The following is an 18,448-nucleotide window of genomic DNA, read 5'->3' on the forward strand; positions in this document are numbered from 1 at the left end:
ACCTCTAATCTCTGAATGAATAGTCAGTCATATGTGTTCTGAGGCTGAAATAATCATCATTACACAGAACTGTCTCACTGACTCCTTATCTTGAATGTAAAACTGTGCTTCTAAAATTCTGACAAACAATCTTACATTCAAATAAAAGAAAACTGAATTTCAAAATTTGCTGTTACACTACTGAAGAGATTTTGGGGGCTTCCCATGCACCCCTGGCATGGGGATAAGCTCCCCAAAATCTATCCCTTTGTATTTTAGACTAACTCCAAGACTGTTATACCTTGGAATAAGATGAACGCTTCACACTGCTACCTTGGATTTAGCATATATTTTCTGAAATTCACACTTCTAGTTCTGCTACTTTCAGCATCACAATTACAGCTCTTGGAATTTCAACAGGCACCCATCCCACTAACTGGAACATGCAGTATCACACAGTAAAAACATGAAGGGTGTAACTAATAATCATAATGTATGCTTTTATTTACTTTGTTTAGTCTATTATTAGCTAAGTAGGCATGCTGGTCCAAGACACCCATTATGATCAAAGCACAAGTCAAACAGCAAAAGATACATATGTGTTTAGAAAATATTACATTATGCTGCATTCACTGATCTAAATCTGGCTATCAGTGCCAATGTGCAGCAAATAATTCCCATATCAACACATCTGGCCATTTTTACATGACATTCCCTGTATTAACACTGACAAGGTGTGAGGAGTTTATATAAATACACCTTACATCCAGGACTCTGTTTTTCTTACTGTTTTTAAATCCATGCTTTTCAAACACAAATTCAGCAGAGAAACATAACAGATGAGCATTTTACGTATCATTATTCTTAAAACCAATTTGCCTCATTTCACTGAGACAGTACAAGTCAGGAATTCACCCACATTTTACCTGCGACACTCCATTGGTTGTAGTGAGCTTTGCAAGCTGCGCATTCTGCTTACTAGTGCAAGGACAATGAGAAGTAATTTCAAATTTATCGCGAAGGGTGTGCATCATATCTACAAGGTCTGTCAAAACTAAAATAAAGAGACACAGTGAACAGGAACAGTCACATTAAGACAAATAAAAAGTCATATCTACATATGTTTTTTAAATATGTATAACAGGACTAAAACAGTTCACTTTTTACACTGTAAATGCATACAAAATACTTGAAACTCTTACATAAGCACTTGCTCTAACCAAAGTATGAACTGCAATGAACCCACAGAGAAAAAAAGAACATAATCAAACAAAGTATGTTTACCAGTGCCTGGAATAATCTGTGTTGGCATCAAATGTTTGTGATCGTGTGGCTGCCCTTTAACGCACTTCATCCACACATAGAGTTCCTTATCTGTAAATCAGAACATAAACTGTTCAGGTACGCGTCGTGGATATTTAACTCTGCATTCTTGCCAGCAAGTAAATGTTTCCCTAAACTACTATTTTTGTACAATAAAGATGAACAGGCAAATCACCACATAACTGCTGTTACACAGAAATTCATCTGTACCAGTTTTACAGTACTAAAAAGTACTTTAAGTGCTACTGACTGCCACAGTACAAAAGAAATACACTTATGGAATAATAAAAGGTTATAAATGGTGACTACTTTTAAATTCAGTTAGACTTCATCAGTGACATGGGTATTCTAAAACATTATGCTTCCTAGTTTAATAAATAGAAAGATTAAATAGAAGTAGACATAGCTACAAAATTCAGTCTGGTACTTCATGACACTGCAATGACACGGTACATGACCAAAGCTGAGTACTAAATACTAAGGCTAAGTAACACACTCACCATGCAGCAGGCCATACTGTGCTAAAGACTGTTTACATACACAGGCAAACAATCACACCAAGATTATGGCAGAATCTGTAATTTATAGCCAAGTACAGTGCAGTGTTACATGTATTACACATGAGCTTTAGCAGTAATGGGCTGCTGTGCTGCAGCTCTCTCAGTGGAAAGTTAATTTCTTTTGGTTTCTTTTTTGTTTGTATTTCTTAATTGGTTAAATTCCCCAGTCTGATCTCTTTTTTAAAAAAGCACATGCAAATTGCCTATTTTTAAAATAGCCCTGTAGGTATCTGCACCCCCCACTGAATAAGGTGACTACACTTTATTACAGGTTTAACTGCCAGTTGGGGGGGTCATACAAATTCTATTCCAAATGGGACTGCATGGGCTTGGACTGCTACATGAAACAGTAGTCTTTCTAATGGCTCAGTCTGTGTCAGAGGACTGTTGCTTAAGGTAGCCTGAATCAAAACTGAAGGAACACTGACTGATTTGCAGAAGAAACTGCTGCCAGTCTGCAGGACAGCAGGTGTTTTGATAGTTAATATGTGTGTGTGTGTGTGTGTGTGTGTGTGTGTGTGTGTGTGTGTGTGTGTGTAGGGTTACAGTGTATGTATCTCATAGCAAAAGCTGTAAATAGAAAATACAGTGGGAGTGTGTGTGTGTGTGTGTGCGTGTGTGTGTGTGTGTGTGTGTGTGTGTGTGTGTGTGTGTGTGTGTGTGTGTGTGTGTGTGTGTGTGTGTGTGTGTGTGTGTGTGTGTGTGTGTGTGTGTTTAGGGGGGTTGAAATAAATTACTATGGCCATTTGTTTACTTTACTATAATCAGACTTCTGAATTACACAGTATACAGTCAACAAAGTGGCAATAACTCCTGGGTATACTGGCTATCTGTGAATGAAAATGATTGACTCCTGCTGTCAATTGCTCAAGTCACTCATTATTCTAGCTTTGCAAGACTCATATTTAGTTATGTAAAGAAAGATTGAATACTTTACTGCGGCTACTGTTTGTGTGAAACAAAGTCAGAACACTTCTACGGTTATTCTGTTTACACAACCTGTTAACAGAGGTGTACACGGTCAACAAGTGGTTATAGTTCCTGTATACAGGGGCTGTTGGTGGATGAAAGTGACTGACCCTGCTGTTGTTTGCTTAGTTTAAACAGTTATTAAACTGGCTTTACAAGAAAGGTGTACATTTGTGTGCAGTCTGTCAGACTACTTTACCTTTGCTAATGTAGGTTTGTGTGGGACAATCTTTAGAGACATTATTATTGGCATTGCCAGTACACAGTCAAAAAACTGGTTATAATTGGTCAGTATAGGGGCTTCCTAAATATGAAAATAACTGACCCAGCTGCTGTGAACAAGCTAAGAGTCATTAATCCAACTTTACAGGACTACTGTGCGCTTGCATTTAGCAAGTTAAATACTTTAGTTTTGCATTTTTTTAACTACAGTCAAACAGCTGAGTGGTGTAAACCTTGGGTCTAGATGACTGTCACTGTTGAAGTGGCATTCCAACCCCATGTACAAAAATGGGAAAAGGGGTTGAGGATGGATGGATCTGAGGTATGCACAGCCAAAAGACAGGCTATATTTTATAGGTTTGGATATGAAGGTTGTATGTGGATGAAAGTGACTTTTCCCTGCTGTTATTTGGTCATATTTAAGCAGTCAGTGATGTGGCTTGGCAGAATCAGTGTCTCACAATGTACTGCATTTGCTGAAATCAATGTAAAACAACCCCGGCTATTGGTTATGCCTGTATTAATTGGGGGTAGGTGCAGAGTATCTAAAAGTGGCAAGCTGGCCATATTTTCTTTTACTTTCCACCACAGTCAAGACATCAGGTCTGTACACAGTAAGTGACTGTTTTGGAGGTTTGGGCCAGGTGTGCTTGAAAGTAACAGGTAACGGGCAAAGTGGTGCAGCTAGACATACTGTCATTTCATAGCTCTTGGTTCTCCATTTGAGTTCTTGGCTATGTATCTATCTGTCTGGAGTCTGCATATCCTCCCTGTCACTGTCAGGCTTTATCCAACTGCTACTGACTTCCACCAACACCCTCTAAAGACATGCCATAAGTGAAATTACAATCTTCTAATTTGCCTGTAGGAACATGCGCAGTTTGTGTATCTTGTGACATGCCTGACTTGTCAGGCACAGTGTCATTATGTGGGCACGTGTGCAAAAATAATACTAGCAATTTAATATGTGGGCACACAGAATATGGGGAGGTGCACAAAAATAACCATTTCTTTTCCATCTAGCCAGAAGAGTTAGCCACTAATTGCCTTTCAAATGTAAGGCATAAAATGTATCACAGAACCTCTAGCTGTATAAGGGGATTTTGACACAGATATAGGAAGGGAAGCCCTCTTCCTCATCTTGTGTCCTGTGCCCCATTGTCTAAAACCAACTCTACTCAAAAGCGCACACAAAAGGTCACTATATTTTGTGTGGGGGATGGGGACAATGTGGTCATTATTTCTTTAACTTGCCTCATAATCAACCATTAGAAGTATGCAAAGAAGTTGCAAAAGCTTGTGTCTAGGAACAACATATTGTAATATGTTAGTGTGAGTGTTATTTTTTCACTTTCTCCATAATCAAGCATCAATTATGTATACAAACATCTCTCTTTTGGGGATGTGGTAAGGAACCATTGTGTGTGTGTGTGTGTGTGTGTGTGTGTGTGTGTGTGTGTGTGTGTGTGTGTGTGTGTGTGTGTGTGTGTGTGTGTGTGTCTGTGTGTCAGCAACAATGTGAAATGTATTACTGCAGCCATTTGTTCTTGCACTTTCGTCCCAACCTAATATCAGAGGGGTACATAAAAAGGGGCTGTCTTTTGGAGATAGGGATGTATGTGTATATCAGCAACAATGTATGATTGTGGCCACTAGTTCTTTCTCTTTCATCCAAATCTAACACCAGAGGGGTACACAAAAGGCACACATTTTCTGGGAGGGTAAAGAGGCAAGCACCAACCTTCCAGATATGATTTATGTATCCTCACAAGCACTTGTCTTCAAAGTTTATTGGGAACTACTTCTTCGTCAACTCTTGAGCATTAAGCTTTTGACACAACAAGACTGAACTTCTTTCTTTATTCATGACTTTTTTTCAAACCATCACTGGAACAAAAGGTTGAAGAAAGGCTCTAAAACATACCTCAGTGCATCTTACAAACCCATGGCTTCTGTGGAAACAGCAGCTCTCAGACTCCTAGATGAATAGCCTTGGCCAGTTAGGTTGACTGGATAAAGGAAAATGTTAAGAAGTAACACATAATGTGAAAAAAACAAGAAAGAAGCAATCTGTCTGGACACTGTGGGGAGGCCATGATGAGGGAAATCTGTGGGGGACACTGAGGAGATGTGATAGCAACTAGTGAGCAAGGGTAGGAGGGGGGGGGGACACCATGAAGTCTACTGTCTAGGGGTCTATTTCATCTACTTTACCTAAGGCCTGACATTTTAAATCACATGTGAGGTGAACATATTCAACAAAGTGGCTAAAAAAAGCAGGTATGGAGGCAGTCTGTGAATGAAAGTGATTGCCTTCAGCTGTTTGATCACAGGTTAGTAGTCACTGACCTGTTGTAATATAACCCCCCATTCAGTTGTTTCCTGCTGCCCCCCTTGCTCTGTACTCATCAAGCACCAACAATGCTACAGTATATCAGGTCAAGCATGTTAGGAAGATTTGTGCAGGTAGAACGGATTATCTTATTGCGAAACAAGAAAGAAAATGTACTTGCTATTTTCACATCCTGCTCTGTTGCTACATTTTTAAGTGCCATCATGACAAGCTGAGATGACCACTGACATTTTGCACACTGAAGTAGTTAACTGAAAGCATGTTAAATTTGTATTAAGGGTACCCAATAAAAAGAGTGCCTGTATAAGCTCTATAGACTCCTGGTGGTTTGACTTAAAAAGGCTGTTCAGCCAGGTTTCAGTGCACTGACAAAAATTGCTTTCATACTACATAACACCCCTTCAGATATTTCTGCAGTAAACATTTTAATTGTGGTGATGCCTTACCTTGAAATAAAATTCTATAAGGCATTTAAAAAGTAATACATTGCAAACAAGGATGGGAACAAATTCTGACATTCAAAGCTAAGCACATCCGAACACAGTAAAATAGTCTCTTGTTAATTTCCTAAATGCTGGCAAGACTTCTCACAGCGGAATGACTAAAATCATATTCTGCACAAGTGTTGCTCCAGTACTTGTTTACTTGGCATTAAACACAATGAAGCAAACATAAGATGTGGAAATTATGGGAACGCTAATGGGAATTTTAATTGCATACATGTGACAAGAGTATCAGAAGAAAAAAACACTGCAGAAAGCCTTAGTTCAGCATTTCTAAATGGAAGTCAGAGGAAACACTAGACAAAATGTTCCAGTTTATATTAAATTATAACCTGACCTCTGGAGCTCTTTCTTTCTTTTGCTTTGTAACAGTCCAGGCAGACCACAAATCCACATTTTTGGCAGACCCAGTGAATGTTAAACAGAGTAGCTTCGCATGCATCACACATCTCCCGGACTCCCCTTACTGCTCTCTTCCAGGCAATTTTGGCTGAAATACAAAACAAACAATGTAAGTTTAAAATGTGCATTTTAAGTGTGTGTATTTGTAGATGTACCATGTACACTGCGTAGCTTTGTTTACAAAGGCTTTCATCAAATGTGTCAAATGATCCCTGCCATTAGGCTAGACACCATGAGTAGTGTTTATCTTACTGGATTTGTCACTGTGCACTGCCAATCTGAGCAGACACATAAAATGTCTAACCATTAGCAGGATTACAAATAACCCTTAAATTCATAAGCACTGGCTACATTTTCCAAGGTGATGAGAATGTTACTAAGAAAGGCCCTATTTAATTCCTGGCAATTACAACAATTTACATGTACACAAGCCAGGACTGGTCAGAGCCTGTGCATGAGTTCACTGTTCTTGTTACTCAGTAGTGTTGCTATTTTTGAAAGTGAAAGATTCATAGCAACCCATAGAATCACTACATACTAGTAACTATAGAACAGAAATGTCTGCATAGCTTGGTAACCAATAAACCACCACCACCACCTGAGTGTTTAGCCAACTAAATGAACTTTAATACAACCTTTTTAAAGACAAGGTAATTTCATGGCACAAATGGCAGGCTAGTGGATTATGAATCCACAGATACATTGTCAGAAGTATTACACATGCAAAAGGCAACTGTCTTGTTCAAACATTAAAGCATGTTCTAAAAGTAAACAATAAAATGTTTCTACACATTAAATGGAACAAAGTAAACAGAAATTTCTGTTGATGTTAAACTGCAAGTGCACCAGTGCATTTCACAAAAAAAAATCCTGTTCATTTTAATTCACATCTTTATAATTTATTTGGTTTATTTACCAGGTTGGTCAGCTAGTATACCTCTCAACCTCTTACTGGAACAAATCTGGACAACTCCAAAAATAATGGGGGGGGGGGGTCCAAAAATAGGGACATTTTTTTTTATTTTGCTCCTATAAACTTATAAACTTGATAGGATAACAACTTTTGCATTGTCATGCATTTTTGAAGGATATGAAGTCTGAAATTTAAACCTCTGTCATTATTTAGTAACTTTAATCCTCAGTGATTTTCCAGAAAACCTTAGATATTATAAGGAATGGACTAAACATATTTGGCAACAATCTGGACAGTTGAAAGGTATGTCAACTTGCCATTGGCTTTTTTAGATGAAGGCTAAGCAGAAAGGTTCAGTTTAATACACATGAAAATACAGGACAAAGGTACACATCAGCACAGTAAATACAGAATACATACAATGCAAATGTACACATCAGTTTATGTGCAACTGATGGACTGGTAACATGAATGCAATGCAGGAATGTATGGTATAAAACTGAATGATTAGCATAACAGAATCTTGATCAATAAATAAAAACACTCAAGGATTTTAAACTGCAAATCAAAAGACAATTTTCATTATATGGTAAGCAAACACTTTAAAGACAAAATGGCTTGCTCACACAGGTGGCTGAATAAAGCCAACAGTAAACCAACTCAAAATGGTATGGTATCAATGTGGTTTATCTTCAGATATCTCATTAGTCACATTTTTATTGCTGTTTCTAGGCTGGTTTCCTTTCCTGACTAAAGTAGTAGTCGGACATCACTCATTTGGTGAAGATGCAGAAGCTAACCTAACAATGGAGTCTGTACAAGCTTTCACAATCAACCTAGTATACATTACAAGTTCTTCCTGCATTCAGTTCCACTCCTCATGTAACAGTTTAACACTTGCACATTACAGTGAGTAAACCTCAGTGGAAGTCCGAGTTCCACTCCATATGTGAAAGTATAAAAATTACATACCACAGTCAGTAAACCTCAATGCAAGTTTCAGTAAAATCTCAAACTCCAGTGATGGACGCATTTTCTGTGATGACCTAAATCCTTATCAGTTCATCAAATACTCCATTATTTTTAAAAATAATGAAACCTTCTTACCAATCTTTAAGCTTGCAGTATCTCTAAATATGAAAAGTTAGGAAGAATGTTAGGAAGAAACCCCTGCAACATATAACTAAATACAGCAATGAGGCTTGTGGTGGTGAAAAGTGAAACTTTTTAATCAAATCCTGAATTCACATGCTCACTCTGGAGAACCCTGTTCATCAAATGAGACACTCTTACTGTACTTGACTTAACGAAACAAAACACACAAAGGCCTGTCCTCTGTGGTTGGCCTACGACTTCCAACACTCTTCAGAATTCAGAAATGGATGTGAACATAAAGTCTGTCACCAGCTTCACAGCCTCTATAACAACCAATACAACCTTCAATCACTACATAATGTTGATAGTCTACCAATCACTGACTTGTACAACCAAACACAGAAAAGAGTCATGGAAACTGTAAGTTAGAACCAGAAAAGTCAGACCCTATTCACATACTAGGGAAGGTCAGTACGTAGCCAGGAATCCGTACTCTGACTTAGTTACTGTAAGTAAACATCTGCCACTCAAGTTCATCTACATATGTGTACTTGTGTACTTGAGAAGCCTTTGTGGTCTGTCTTGCATTACTCTGCCAAGTGATTCCAGATCTAGAATCTTACAATGTCCATCTCAAAACTGTGATTTTTTTTTTTTATGGAAAGCTGCAGTACTTAAAGAACAGTACCACTTCTGAACTAACACTTCTTATACTGACTACAGTGCATCACTCTAATCTGGCCACCCCTTTGCCGCCCTTCCCATTTTTGGACTCATCTGGCATGGGCCAGATTTGTAAGGACAGGACATATGACATTTAAAAATCTTAGGAGTGTTTTCTATTGCAGCACAGATTTTACAAAGTGCTATCCAGCAGAACTGTATGACAGTTTGAATATCACAGCCTCCACATCTGAACGATTTAAAGTGAAATGATCCCTCCTCAACACACACACACACACACACACACACACACACACACACACACACACACACACACACACACACACACACACACACACACACACACACACACAAATACTGGTTCCAAGTCTAGGGCACAGAAACAAATATTTCTTTTGCTGCCTGATCTACACATTACTTAAAAACTACCTGCAAAACAAGGCACCTTGGATAAAAAAGCAAAGTGATTACTTGATGCAGTCATGTGGGGCAGACAAAAACCATAATCATTCAGAGAAGCCAGCTCTGCCAGAGAACACTATGGTCCAGGCTTGATGGAGCACAAGGGGAAGGTGGATGCACCCCTTTGAGAAGGGGTCTGGGAGAACAGTCCTTTGGCTCACCAGGCCACTGCCCACAAGAGAAAGACACTAAGGGCCCCCATGGTAATAAGAGTAGCACATCCTACTGCCAAAAAGTGTGATATATTATACACATACATGGCCTCATAGTTGGGATTCCAGTGAGGCCACAATGTACCTCCAAGGCTACCTGAGTAATAGTCCCCTCTGGACAGCTCTCGCTCCAACACTGGGTCAGCATTCTAGTGGCTGAAGAATGAATTGACATGTCTGACTGGGAGCAGGCTTGTTGGTTGGTAGGCATGGGAGTGAAAAACTATTAAAAAAGACATTCAAAGCCTTATTTTATGATATTCTAAAACTCAATGCCCTTTTCATTTCCTATGAAGCTAGTCAGCTACAGATTCTGATGCATTCACTAAAGCATAGCATATCAGGTTACAGCTGAAATGGGGAATGCTCCCTACTCCCCTTCAAGACCTAGAAATTATAACTGTTTTCATATAGTCACTGTACAAATGTAATTATCCCTTTCATTTTAATATCACTTCACTGTTGGGAAATGTGATATAAATACGATACATGCACTCCTACCATACCTCAGACAAGCTTTTTGACAAATAAGTCTTCATATATTGATGATTTGCCCTAACTATCAAACTCAAATAGTGGAAGGACAACATATTAAATCATTTTGGCCTCTGAATAATCCCTAGAAAATAATTCCACCAGACCAGGAAGATGTACATAATATTGGCAACCTAGACTTATGAATGAACTAAAAGCCTTTTAAAAGACAGACCTTCATCAACAGATGAATAAGACGCAATGGTGTGTCAGATTCATATCCTAAAGTATACCTAACTCTGGAACAAACTTCCATTACAGTAGACTCCTTGCCACCTTCAAGGTAAGTCTAGACAATTTGTTGAGCAGCCTTAAATTCTCCTCAGCTCAGTCTTATCTTGCTCTTCTTGAGGCTGGGGAGAACATCTAAATTTTTGTTTTTTGGTGATTAGGCTTGTTATGGTCTATAGTCTGATTGTCTAGTACTTACCTATGAACCTAAAAGAGGCATGGTATGGTCAGAGAAGACAGAAAAAAAAAACTGTCGATGACGTAGCTACTCTGCTTCCAAAGGATGAGTACGGATATCAATTTAGGTAAGTCTGTTTCTGACAGGTGAAATTAGAAGCCAAACCAATATAATTCAATGAATTCTGACAGAAACCACATGACTTCCATTTCCTGCTCCTGAAACAGCAAGTAAAGGTAAATGGGATTGAAACTGGCAGTCTAACAAAAATGGTGCCGACAATCCTATAGTCTTGGAAGACTCAAGATATGGTCAGTAGAGATTGCCACCACATCTGGAACATGCCAGATATCTAGTTAGGCGCCATTCCTCTGAAAAAAGCAAGCTTGTCCTCATAAGTAAAGAAGGAAACAAGTTCTACTATCTAAAGTCAATACAACAGAAGGGGTCCTAAATGGTCATTGAAGACATCCACAGGAAAATAACAGAAGCAATCTTCTAGGCAAGGCTGACAGAATAATTTAGCATGCTCAGTAAAACTACAAGTACTGTCTACCACAAAAGCAAACATATCTTCATCAGGATCCATGTAATCCAACCTGTCTTAATGGGTAACAGCAGCATACTAGCCTGACTAGCAGCAGTCCAGGTGATAGGATTCCATTAAATGTCCAGCTAGAGTTATACAACTGGACTGTTTAATAACATGGATTGATACAAATGCAAAGGATGGTCACCACTGTCATCATAAATGTAGCAGTCACTATCTAATAAAGGAACATGATCAGAAAAGTTTACTGGTCACTGTTGCTGGTGAAATTGATGGCAACTTTAGTGAAAATTAATGACCATGATTGAACAGTAAGGAAGAAATTAAAGGCATATGGGGAGTGCTAAATACTGCCAACTGTGAATGATGGATTGGAAGTTGATGACAATGTGAACAGTGACTATATGACAAGACAAGCATCTCTGACTCAGGAAACCACCAACATTTGGACTACCACTGAGGACAACCTGAAAGTTGCCAAAGCACCTTTGCATACTGTGGAAATTATAGTGTTAACATGACAAAAGCCATAATAAATATCCATCACATTTCATTAAGTTATGTACCTTTCTGAAGCATTCAGTGAAAACAGGATACTCAAAGCAGAACCAGCCAGAATGAGGCCCAACAGACTCTCCACACAATGATAACTGTGCTGAAAGTACTCTCAGGTGAAAAGATTCAGTAGCTAATCAGCTCCTAAAGCTCCAGCTCCATTCACTTACACTCGGTAGAAAAACAGCTGCCTGAATGTTTACTTAATGTAGGTGTGGAACATTTTTAGACAGGCTTACTGCAGTAGTAGGTGCTTTCAACTCATTCACAAAGCTAAGCAAATCAAACTGCAGCAGGTACAGTAATGAAACTAAGGTGAAAGCTGTCTGCTCAGAAGTCTCATGACTGACAATAAGCAGTGGTTAAGATTTATACAGTGTCAGTGGCTCAACAGGTAGCACATGCACCTTTGGTGCTGGAAGATCAGAAGGCTCTTTGTTCTATTCCCATTTCCAGTACTGACACTGCAGTGTGGCATAAGGATGCACCAAAAGATCCAATGGTACTTATCAAATAAACAGTAGAAGTTCCCCAGGGGGGTCCTAGCCAAATTTCCCCCTAGTCAGTATGAATACCATTACTATGAAAAGAGGACACTGGCCTAGTAGTACTGATGTGGCCAATTAAAGTGTGTGTGTGTGTGTGTGTGTGTGTGTGTGTGTGTGTGTGTATATATATATATATATATATATATATATATATGTATGTATGTGTGGGTCTACTTCACTTCATCGAAATTCCATTTCACTGACATTCATTTTACTGAGATCAAATCACCTAAAGTTCACAACACTCACAACTCATTTCATTGAATCTTATTTCACTGAATTGTAAGCTACAGACTTGATGTGGCAGTGTGTAGAGTACTGTGAGACAAGTAAAAGGTATATGCCCCTTTCCCTACTGTAGCGCAAGCTGGAGTTAGTATATATAGTTAGGGGGGTGTGAGGGGCACAGCTCCCCACATTGGGGGTGTGGTGGGCATAGCCACCCACTTAGTTTGGCTTTACATTGTCTGGTTCATAGGTAGGTACTAGGCTATCGCTCCAAGGGCCTATGTTAGCCTAGCCAAGAAGATTCCCTGGCTTACACCACCCAAGAAAGTTATTTTCCTGTGCCACTGTCGAGCAGAGACACAGAAGTGATCCCTGGGGTGTATTTCCTATTTTCCATCCACTCATCAAGATTTTTCTTGAAGAGTGCTAATGAAGAACTTCACTTGACATAGATGGGTAGCCTGTTCCAGAGTATAGGAAGTCTCTGGAACATGAATCTATCCCTCCAGAATGTCCTGTTTATTGTGGTGACAAGGTTTAGGTCCCTAGAGCATGGAGCTCAGAGGGATTGGGATTTCTTTAGTGTAGCATGTCCAACAGCTCTGGGTTTGACATAGCTTTATATGTTAGGCAGAGATCATCTCGGAGTAGGCGATATGCTACGTAGTAAAGCTTTAGTTTTTTGAGACGGTCAGTATAGGGCATTTGTTTGAGGCCAGTAATCCTCTTTGTGAGGTACTTCTGTGGCCTTTCCAGCTGCTGCAGATGTCTTGTGAGGTACATTCCAAAAGGGGCGTTGTACTCTATAATGGGTCTAATGAGTGTCGAGTAGAGGGGAACAAGGACCTATTTTTTCCTGGATGAGAACCCTTTTATGATGAGGTGTGCCACATAGAAGGACTTCCTGACTATTGTGGCAATGTGACTATCAAATGAGAGACTATTGTCCACCTGGGTCCCAAGGTCTCTTATCACACATTTGGTGTTAAGTAGATTGCTGCCTATGTGGTAGTTCATGGGTACAGAGTTTTTACCAAAGGGGATGACACTGCACTTTTTGGCATAGAGCTTGAGGCCATGGCTCTGACGCCAGGCATCTGTCTCAGCGAGGCCCTTCTGTAGGATGTCCACATCATTTGGGGACTTGACTATGGCTGCTAGTTTGCAGTCATCTGCGAACTTCATTAGCCAGAGGCCTTCTGTGTTAGCCTGTACTTCAGACAAGTAGATACCAAACAGGAGAGGTCCCAGGATGGAACCCTGTGGTACACCACTTGTCACTGCTTTGAGGTCAGATTTGGAGTCTGCAACTTTTACAATGTGGGTTCTGTCAGTGAGCCAGTTGGCAACTCATCTTGTGATGTAGGGATTTATACCTAGTTTAGTGAGTTTAGCATTGGCGAGGTCAAGATAGGCTGTGTGAACCACCTTACCCTCATCTCCGTCTTTGGTGACTGCCTCAAAGAAGTCGATCAGGTTCAGGAGGCATGAGCTGCCTTTTGCAAACCCGAACTGGGTGGGATCCAGAGTTTGGAGGTTACCAATGTCTTTGTTTATGAGTTCCATGATGATACATTCCATGGCCTTGCAGCCCAGGTTCATCAGCCTAATAGGTCGATAGTTCCCAGGATCAGTGGTGGCTCCCCCTTTGTGGAGTGGGACAACTGTTGCTGTGTGCCATTCAATGGGCAGAAAGCTTGAGCAAAGCTATTATTGAGCATGGTGCTTAAGTGGGGAGCCAGTTTGTTCTGAAGTTTGTGTAAAACGCAGCCTGGGATGTTGTCTGGTCCCATAGATGCTGTGTTTTTGGCTTCAGAGAGTGCAGCTTTTACCTGCGTAGTTGTGATTACAGGGACTCTGCATTCTTCCTGTATAGATATGAGCCCTTTAGGAGGTGAGGGAGGGGGTAAAGTTAGCAATGAACCTATCTGCCAGGATGTTGGCAATATCAGTTGGTTCTGTAATTTTCGTGCCGTTGAGCTGTAACTCAGAGCAGATCTGGGTGTTGCCATCGAGATTATTGACATAGCTATAGAATACTTTGTGGCTGTCCTTAGAATTAGTGGCAATTTTGTTTTCGTAGCTAGCTTTGGAGGATCTTATATGGGATCTCAGCTTCTTACTGAGGCTGACCAGGGAGTTCCTCCACTCATGGGATTTTACTCTCTTTTGCAACAGTTTCTTCCTTCTGTTGTACAGTTTGTTTATGGCAGGGGACCACAGATTGGCTTCCTTTTTTGCAGGATAGCGTCTTGGTTCTGTTAGGGATAGCACAATCCATGCACTCGTGTAAGTGCTTATAGAGTGCATTTGTGTAGGATTCAGCATTTGTAACTGTATTGTCCATCTGCATGGGTGTCATGAAGTTCACCACTTCTGTCTTAAGAAGCATGAAGTTGGCTTTGGAGAAATTTTTTATCATGGTTTCCTTAATGGGGGGTGGGGGTGGGATGTGGATATCAAGGGTGATTAGCTTATGGTCGGATCGGACCAACAAGGAGTTGACTTCAGGTGTGGAACACCGGTCACTCATGTTGGTAATGACTAGGTCTAGGATATTGTTGCCCCTGGTGGGGGTGTGGATAAGTTGATCCAGGGCATTGGCGTTTATGAATTCCAGAAACCATTGAGCTAAGGAGTTGGTACATGAGTAGTTTTCCCAGTTAATGGTGGGGTAGTTGAAGTCGCCCATTATTAGGGTGTTTGGGTGAACCCTAATATTTTCCAGTACATCAAGAAAAGAGGAGTGGGAATCCTGGGGCATGGTGGGGGATCTGTAGCAAGCTGCAATTTGTACTGCAGTTTTGCCCAGAGTTAGTTGCACTTGGATAACCTCGGATGCATTATGCTGAGCAACTAGCCTGGAGGTGTGGATATCCTTAATGAATATGGACACACCTCCACCTTTGGTGTTTCGGTCCAGGTTACATGGCCGAAAAGTGTGGTATGAGTTATAGCCTGGTAGTGCAGGGGTGCTCTTTGGAGCCTTGAACCAGGTCTCAGTCACTGCACAGATATCGATGTTCTCCATTTTAAGGAGTGCCTCGAGTGAGTGCATTTTGAGATTTAGACTTCTAGCATTGACTAGCATTATCATCAGTTTTTGCTTGCCTGTTCCTGTTACGGTGGTGAATTTGTCATTTGAACCTTGCCTAAAAAAGGCACTATAGGGACAGCAAGAGCCTTAGCCAGTATCCGGAATCCCAGGGGCAATAGATGCAGGCCATCTGTGGCAAAGCATCGTGGTTTGTCGACCATGTCATCCCAAGCAGACAGATACTGGATCCCCTCAAAATGACACCAGAAGCTTAGCCGACAGTTGAAGTCAATCATTTTGTCCTTGTACTGCGGTATCATTCTGGGCGATGGCAGAATGCTACTCAGGGCTAGGGTCATACCTGCCTGGGCTACAAGATCGGAGAGCTCTTCCATGTCTCTTTTCATGTAGTCCAGGGAGGTACGTCTCAAGTCATTCACACCAACATGGACAATGACAAAGTCATATTTGCACTTGTTGTGGAGTGACCTGAATGCGTGGGTTATGTGGCGGATCCTAGCACCCAACAGGCAGCTGACAGTAACCTCCTCCTTGTTTAGCCTGGTGAGTGGGACATCAGTGTGCCTGACTATAGGGTCAACTATGACTAGTGTGTTAGGTACGTTGTTTTGCCTTACTGGCTGTGGTTGAGTGGCACACTGAATCTGTGGGCTATGTGTCATTTGGGTTGTGTTGGGGATGGAGGTTGCTTGCGTTTCTGCTTTGGAGGTCTCTGTTGCTTAGACAGATTATTATTGAGAGCCTCTGTGAATGTTTTTGTGTTACCATGTGTGGATTTTGGTGGTGTAGATTTAGTGAGACTATGTGATGAGTGTGGTGTGGTGCAAATATTTACCTTCTGCAATCCTGGAGTTGACATACATAAGTAGCAGGAGGTGTGGGAGGCGCAGCCCCCCACATGGGGGGTGCAGGGGTGCTTGCCCCCCTGCCTACACTTGGTGGAAAGTGCTATGATTTATGTTGTTTAAACTCAGTATATGTATGATATGTGTTTTCAGTGTTTCGAGTTTCAGTGTTTTGAGTTTTCAAGATTTTGAAGTTTCAGTGTTTTGGTTTCAGTGTTTTGAGTTTCTGTGTTTTGAGCTTTCAGTGTTATGAAGTGAATCTATATATGTATATATATATATATATATATATATATATATATATATATATATATAAAAATATATATATATATATATATATATATACACACACACACACATACACCTTTCATTACTCACTTTTCTTTTTCTGTCTTTTGGGGGGCAGTGACACCCAAATTATTCTAGCTTAACAAAGATACCCAATGGACTTGGATGTATACTGCATTTACAACCATCTTCTCTTCAGAAATTAAAATGCATGTAAATGCAAAGTAAACATACTGGAGATGCAGTGCTAATGTTATCACCTTACCCCTGTACTACTTTGTGAAGTATTTAAACTTTGCACAGTGCTGGCACAAAGGGTGCTTTTATGCACAGGTAACTGCAAAATTTAAGTGTCATAGTTTTAGACCCTCTGCTACAGATTTGAACACAGAGTTCAGTGATATGTTTCTGTTGTTTCTTTTCCTTTCATTTTTGAGAATTAGGTTGGATGTTGGGCTTTGGCAGTACTGTGGTTATATTTAACTTATCCACTTAGCTGCCTTGCTCTCTGACCTGAAGTATTTTTACTTAATCCTGCACCTTAATTGCCCATTGTTCAAACATTACATGACATTCTGTTTCTTTACATAACATATTTTTAGGGAATAATCAGTATTTGTTAACTCTTTAACTATACAAGTATTCAGGGGCCTAGCTGATGTTTAAGCATATACCAATCACATTAACATGTCGATTAGAAGGATCAAGAGGGCAATTGATCAAAGTGCTATACATTCACAAAACAACTTAGTTTTGAAGGTTCACACACAGATGCAATATTCATGCTTTGCTTGTTTGTAAGTAGGACAGTAATAATTTAAATTTGTGTATTCTTGCACAGGTTTCTGCAGTTTATGTTTTGCCATGTGCATATGAACAAACAATATACCCTGGGTTGATATTCACCAATGACATTGGCTTTTGTGGTAATACTCTAGAATATCAAAGCTACTGGTTCAAGCATTGTTAAAATTGCACTCTGATGAACCTCCTGCATATCCACAAAACAAACAGCAGCATAATTACCCATTCTAAAGACTTAAACTTTGTGATATAAATAGGACCTGCTGGAGAGGCAGGTATGTATATCTCAGAGAATACCCCATCTGTGGAACATGCTCCCCATGTATATGAAGCAGAGTTCCTCCCTAATCCAATTCAAGTGCAATTTGGACAAATGGATGGGAAACCAGAAATTCATCCCTGGTTTGGCACCTATGTATCTGATGCAAACGTGTAACCTGTAAATGGTTCCAGGCCCAGCTTGTAAATGTTTCATCTCCCAAATCAATGTTTACACTTATCAAGGGTACCAGAACTTGTCAGAGATTTGGGATGCATGGCTAGACTTACCAAGGACCTTGTGGTTGTTAGCATAGTAAAGACCTATGAACCTATCTAGAGATGTTCTGTATTAGATCACTGTTACAGCAGCCAAAGCAGCATGAGTTATATCCTGTCTAGATATGACCTAGGCAGGGTATTACCTGTACAGCTTAGGCCACTACAACAGTGATCTACTGGAACATCATACTGCTATGGCAAGTTTATTTACAAAACTTCACTACATCAGTGATGTCAGGGACAAACAGCATTTCTCGTTTATGTCCAGTAATCTTGGATATGACTGTGCAGGAGGGTCATGGCAATGCACAGCAGCAGCAATCTTCAGGGACATATTTGGTAGGATACAGTATTGCCATAACTGCGGGCAATTTTCTGGATCAAATCAGTGTAAAACATGGACTGTTTGGAA

At 40.2% G+C, this 18,448-nt stretch overlaps 1 protein-coding gene across 2 annotated transcripts in view; it reads right to left on the bottom strand.

The window, feature by feature from the left end:
* Positions 1-18,448, bottom strand: part of JMJD1C (jumonji domain containing 1C) — a 304,550-nt gene that overhangs the window by 111,696 nt on the left and 174,406 nt on the right. For both annotated transcript variants that reach the window (XM_044056466.1, XM_044056465.1), the window contains exons 10-12: positions 6,247-6,399; positions 1,264-1,353; positions 906-1,033 (exon numbers count right to left, since the gene is read on the bottom strand). In XM_044056466.1, coding sequence (XP_043912401.1) covers positions 906-1,033; positions 1,264-1,353; positions 6,247-6,399 — 371 coding nt within the window. The remainder of the gene's footprint in view (positions 1-905; positions 1,034-1,263; positions 1,354-6,246; positions 6,400-18,448) is intronic.

Source organism: Protopterus annectens, chromosome 14.part0 (assembly GCF_019279795.1).
Source record: "Protopterus annectens isolate FY-2018-M chromosome 14.part0, PAN1.0, whole genome shotgun sequence".
Lineage (NCBI taxonomy): Eukaryota > Metazoa > Chordata > Ceratodontiformes > Protopteridae > Protopterus > Protopterus annectens.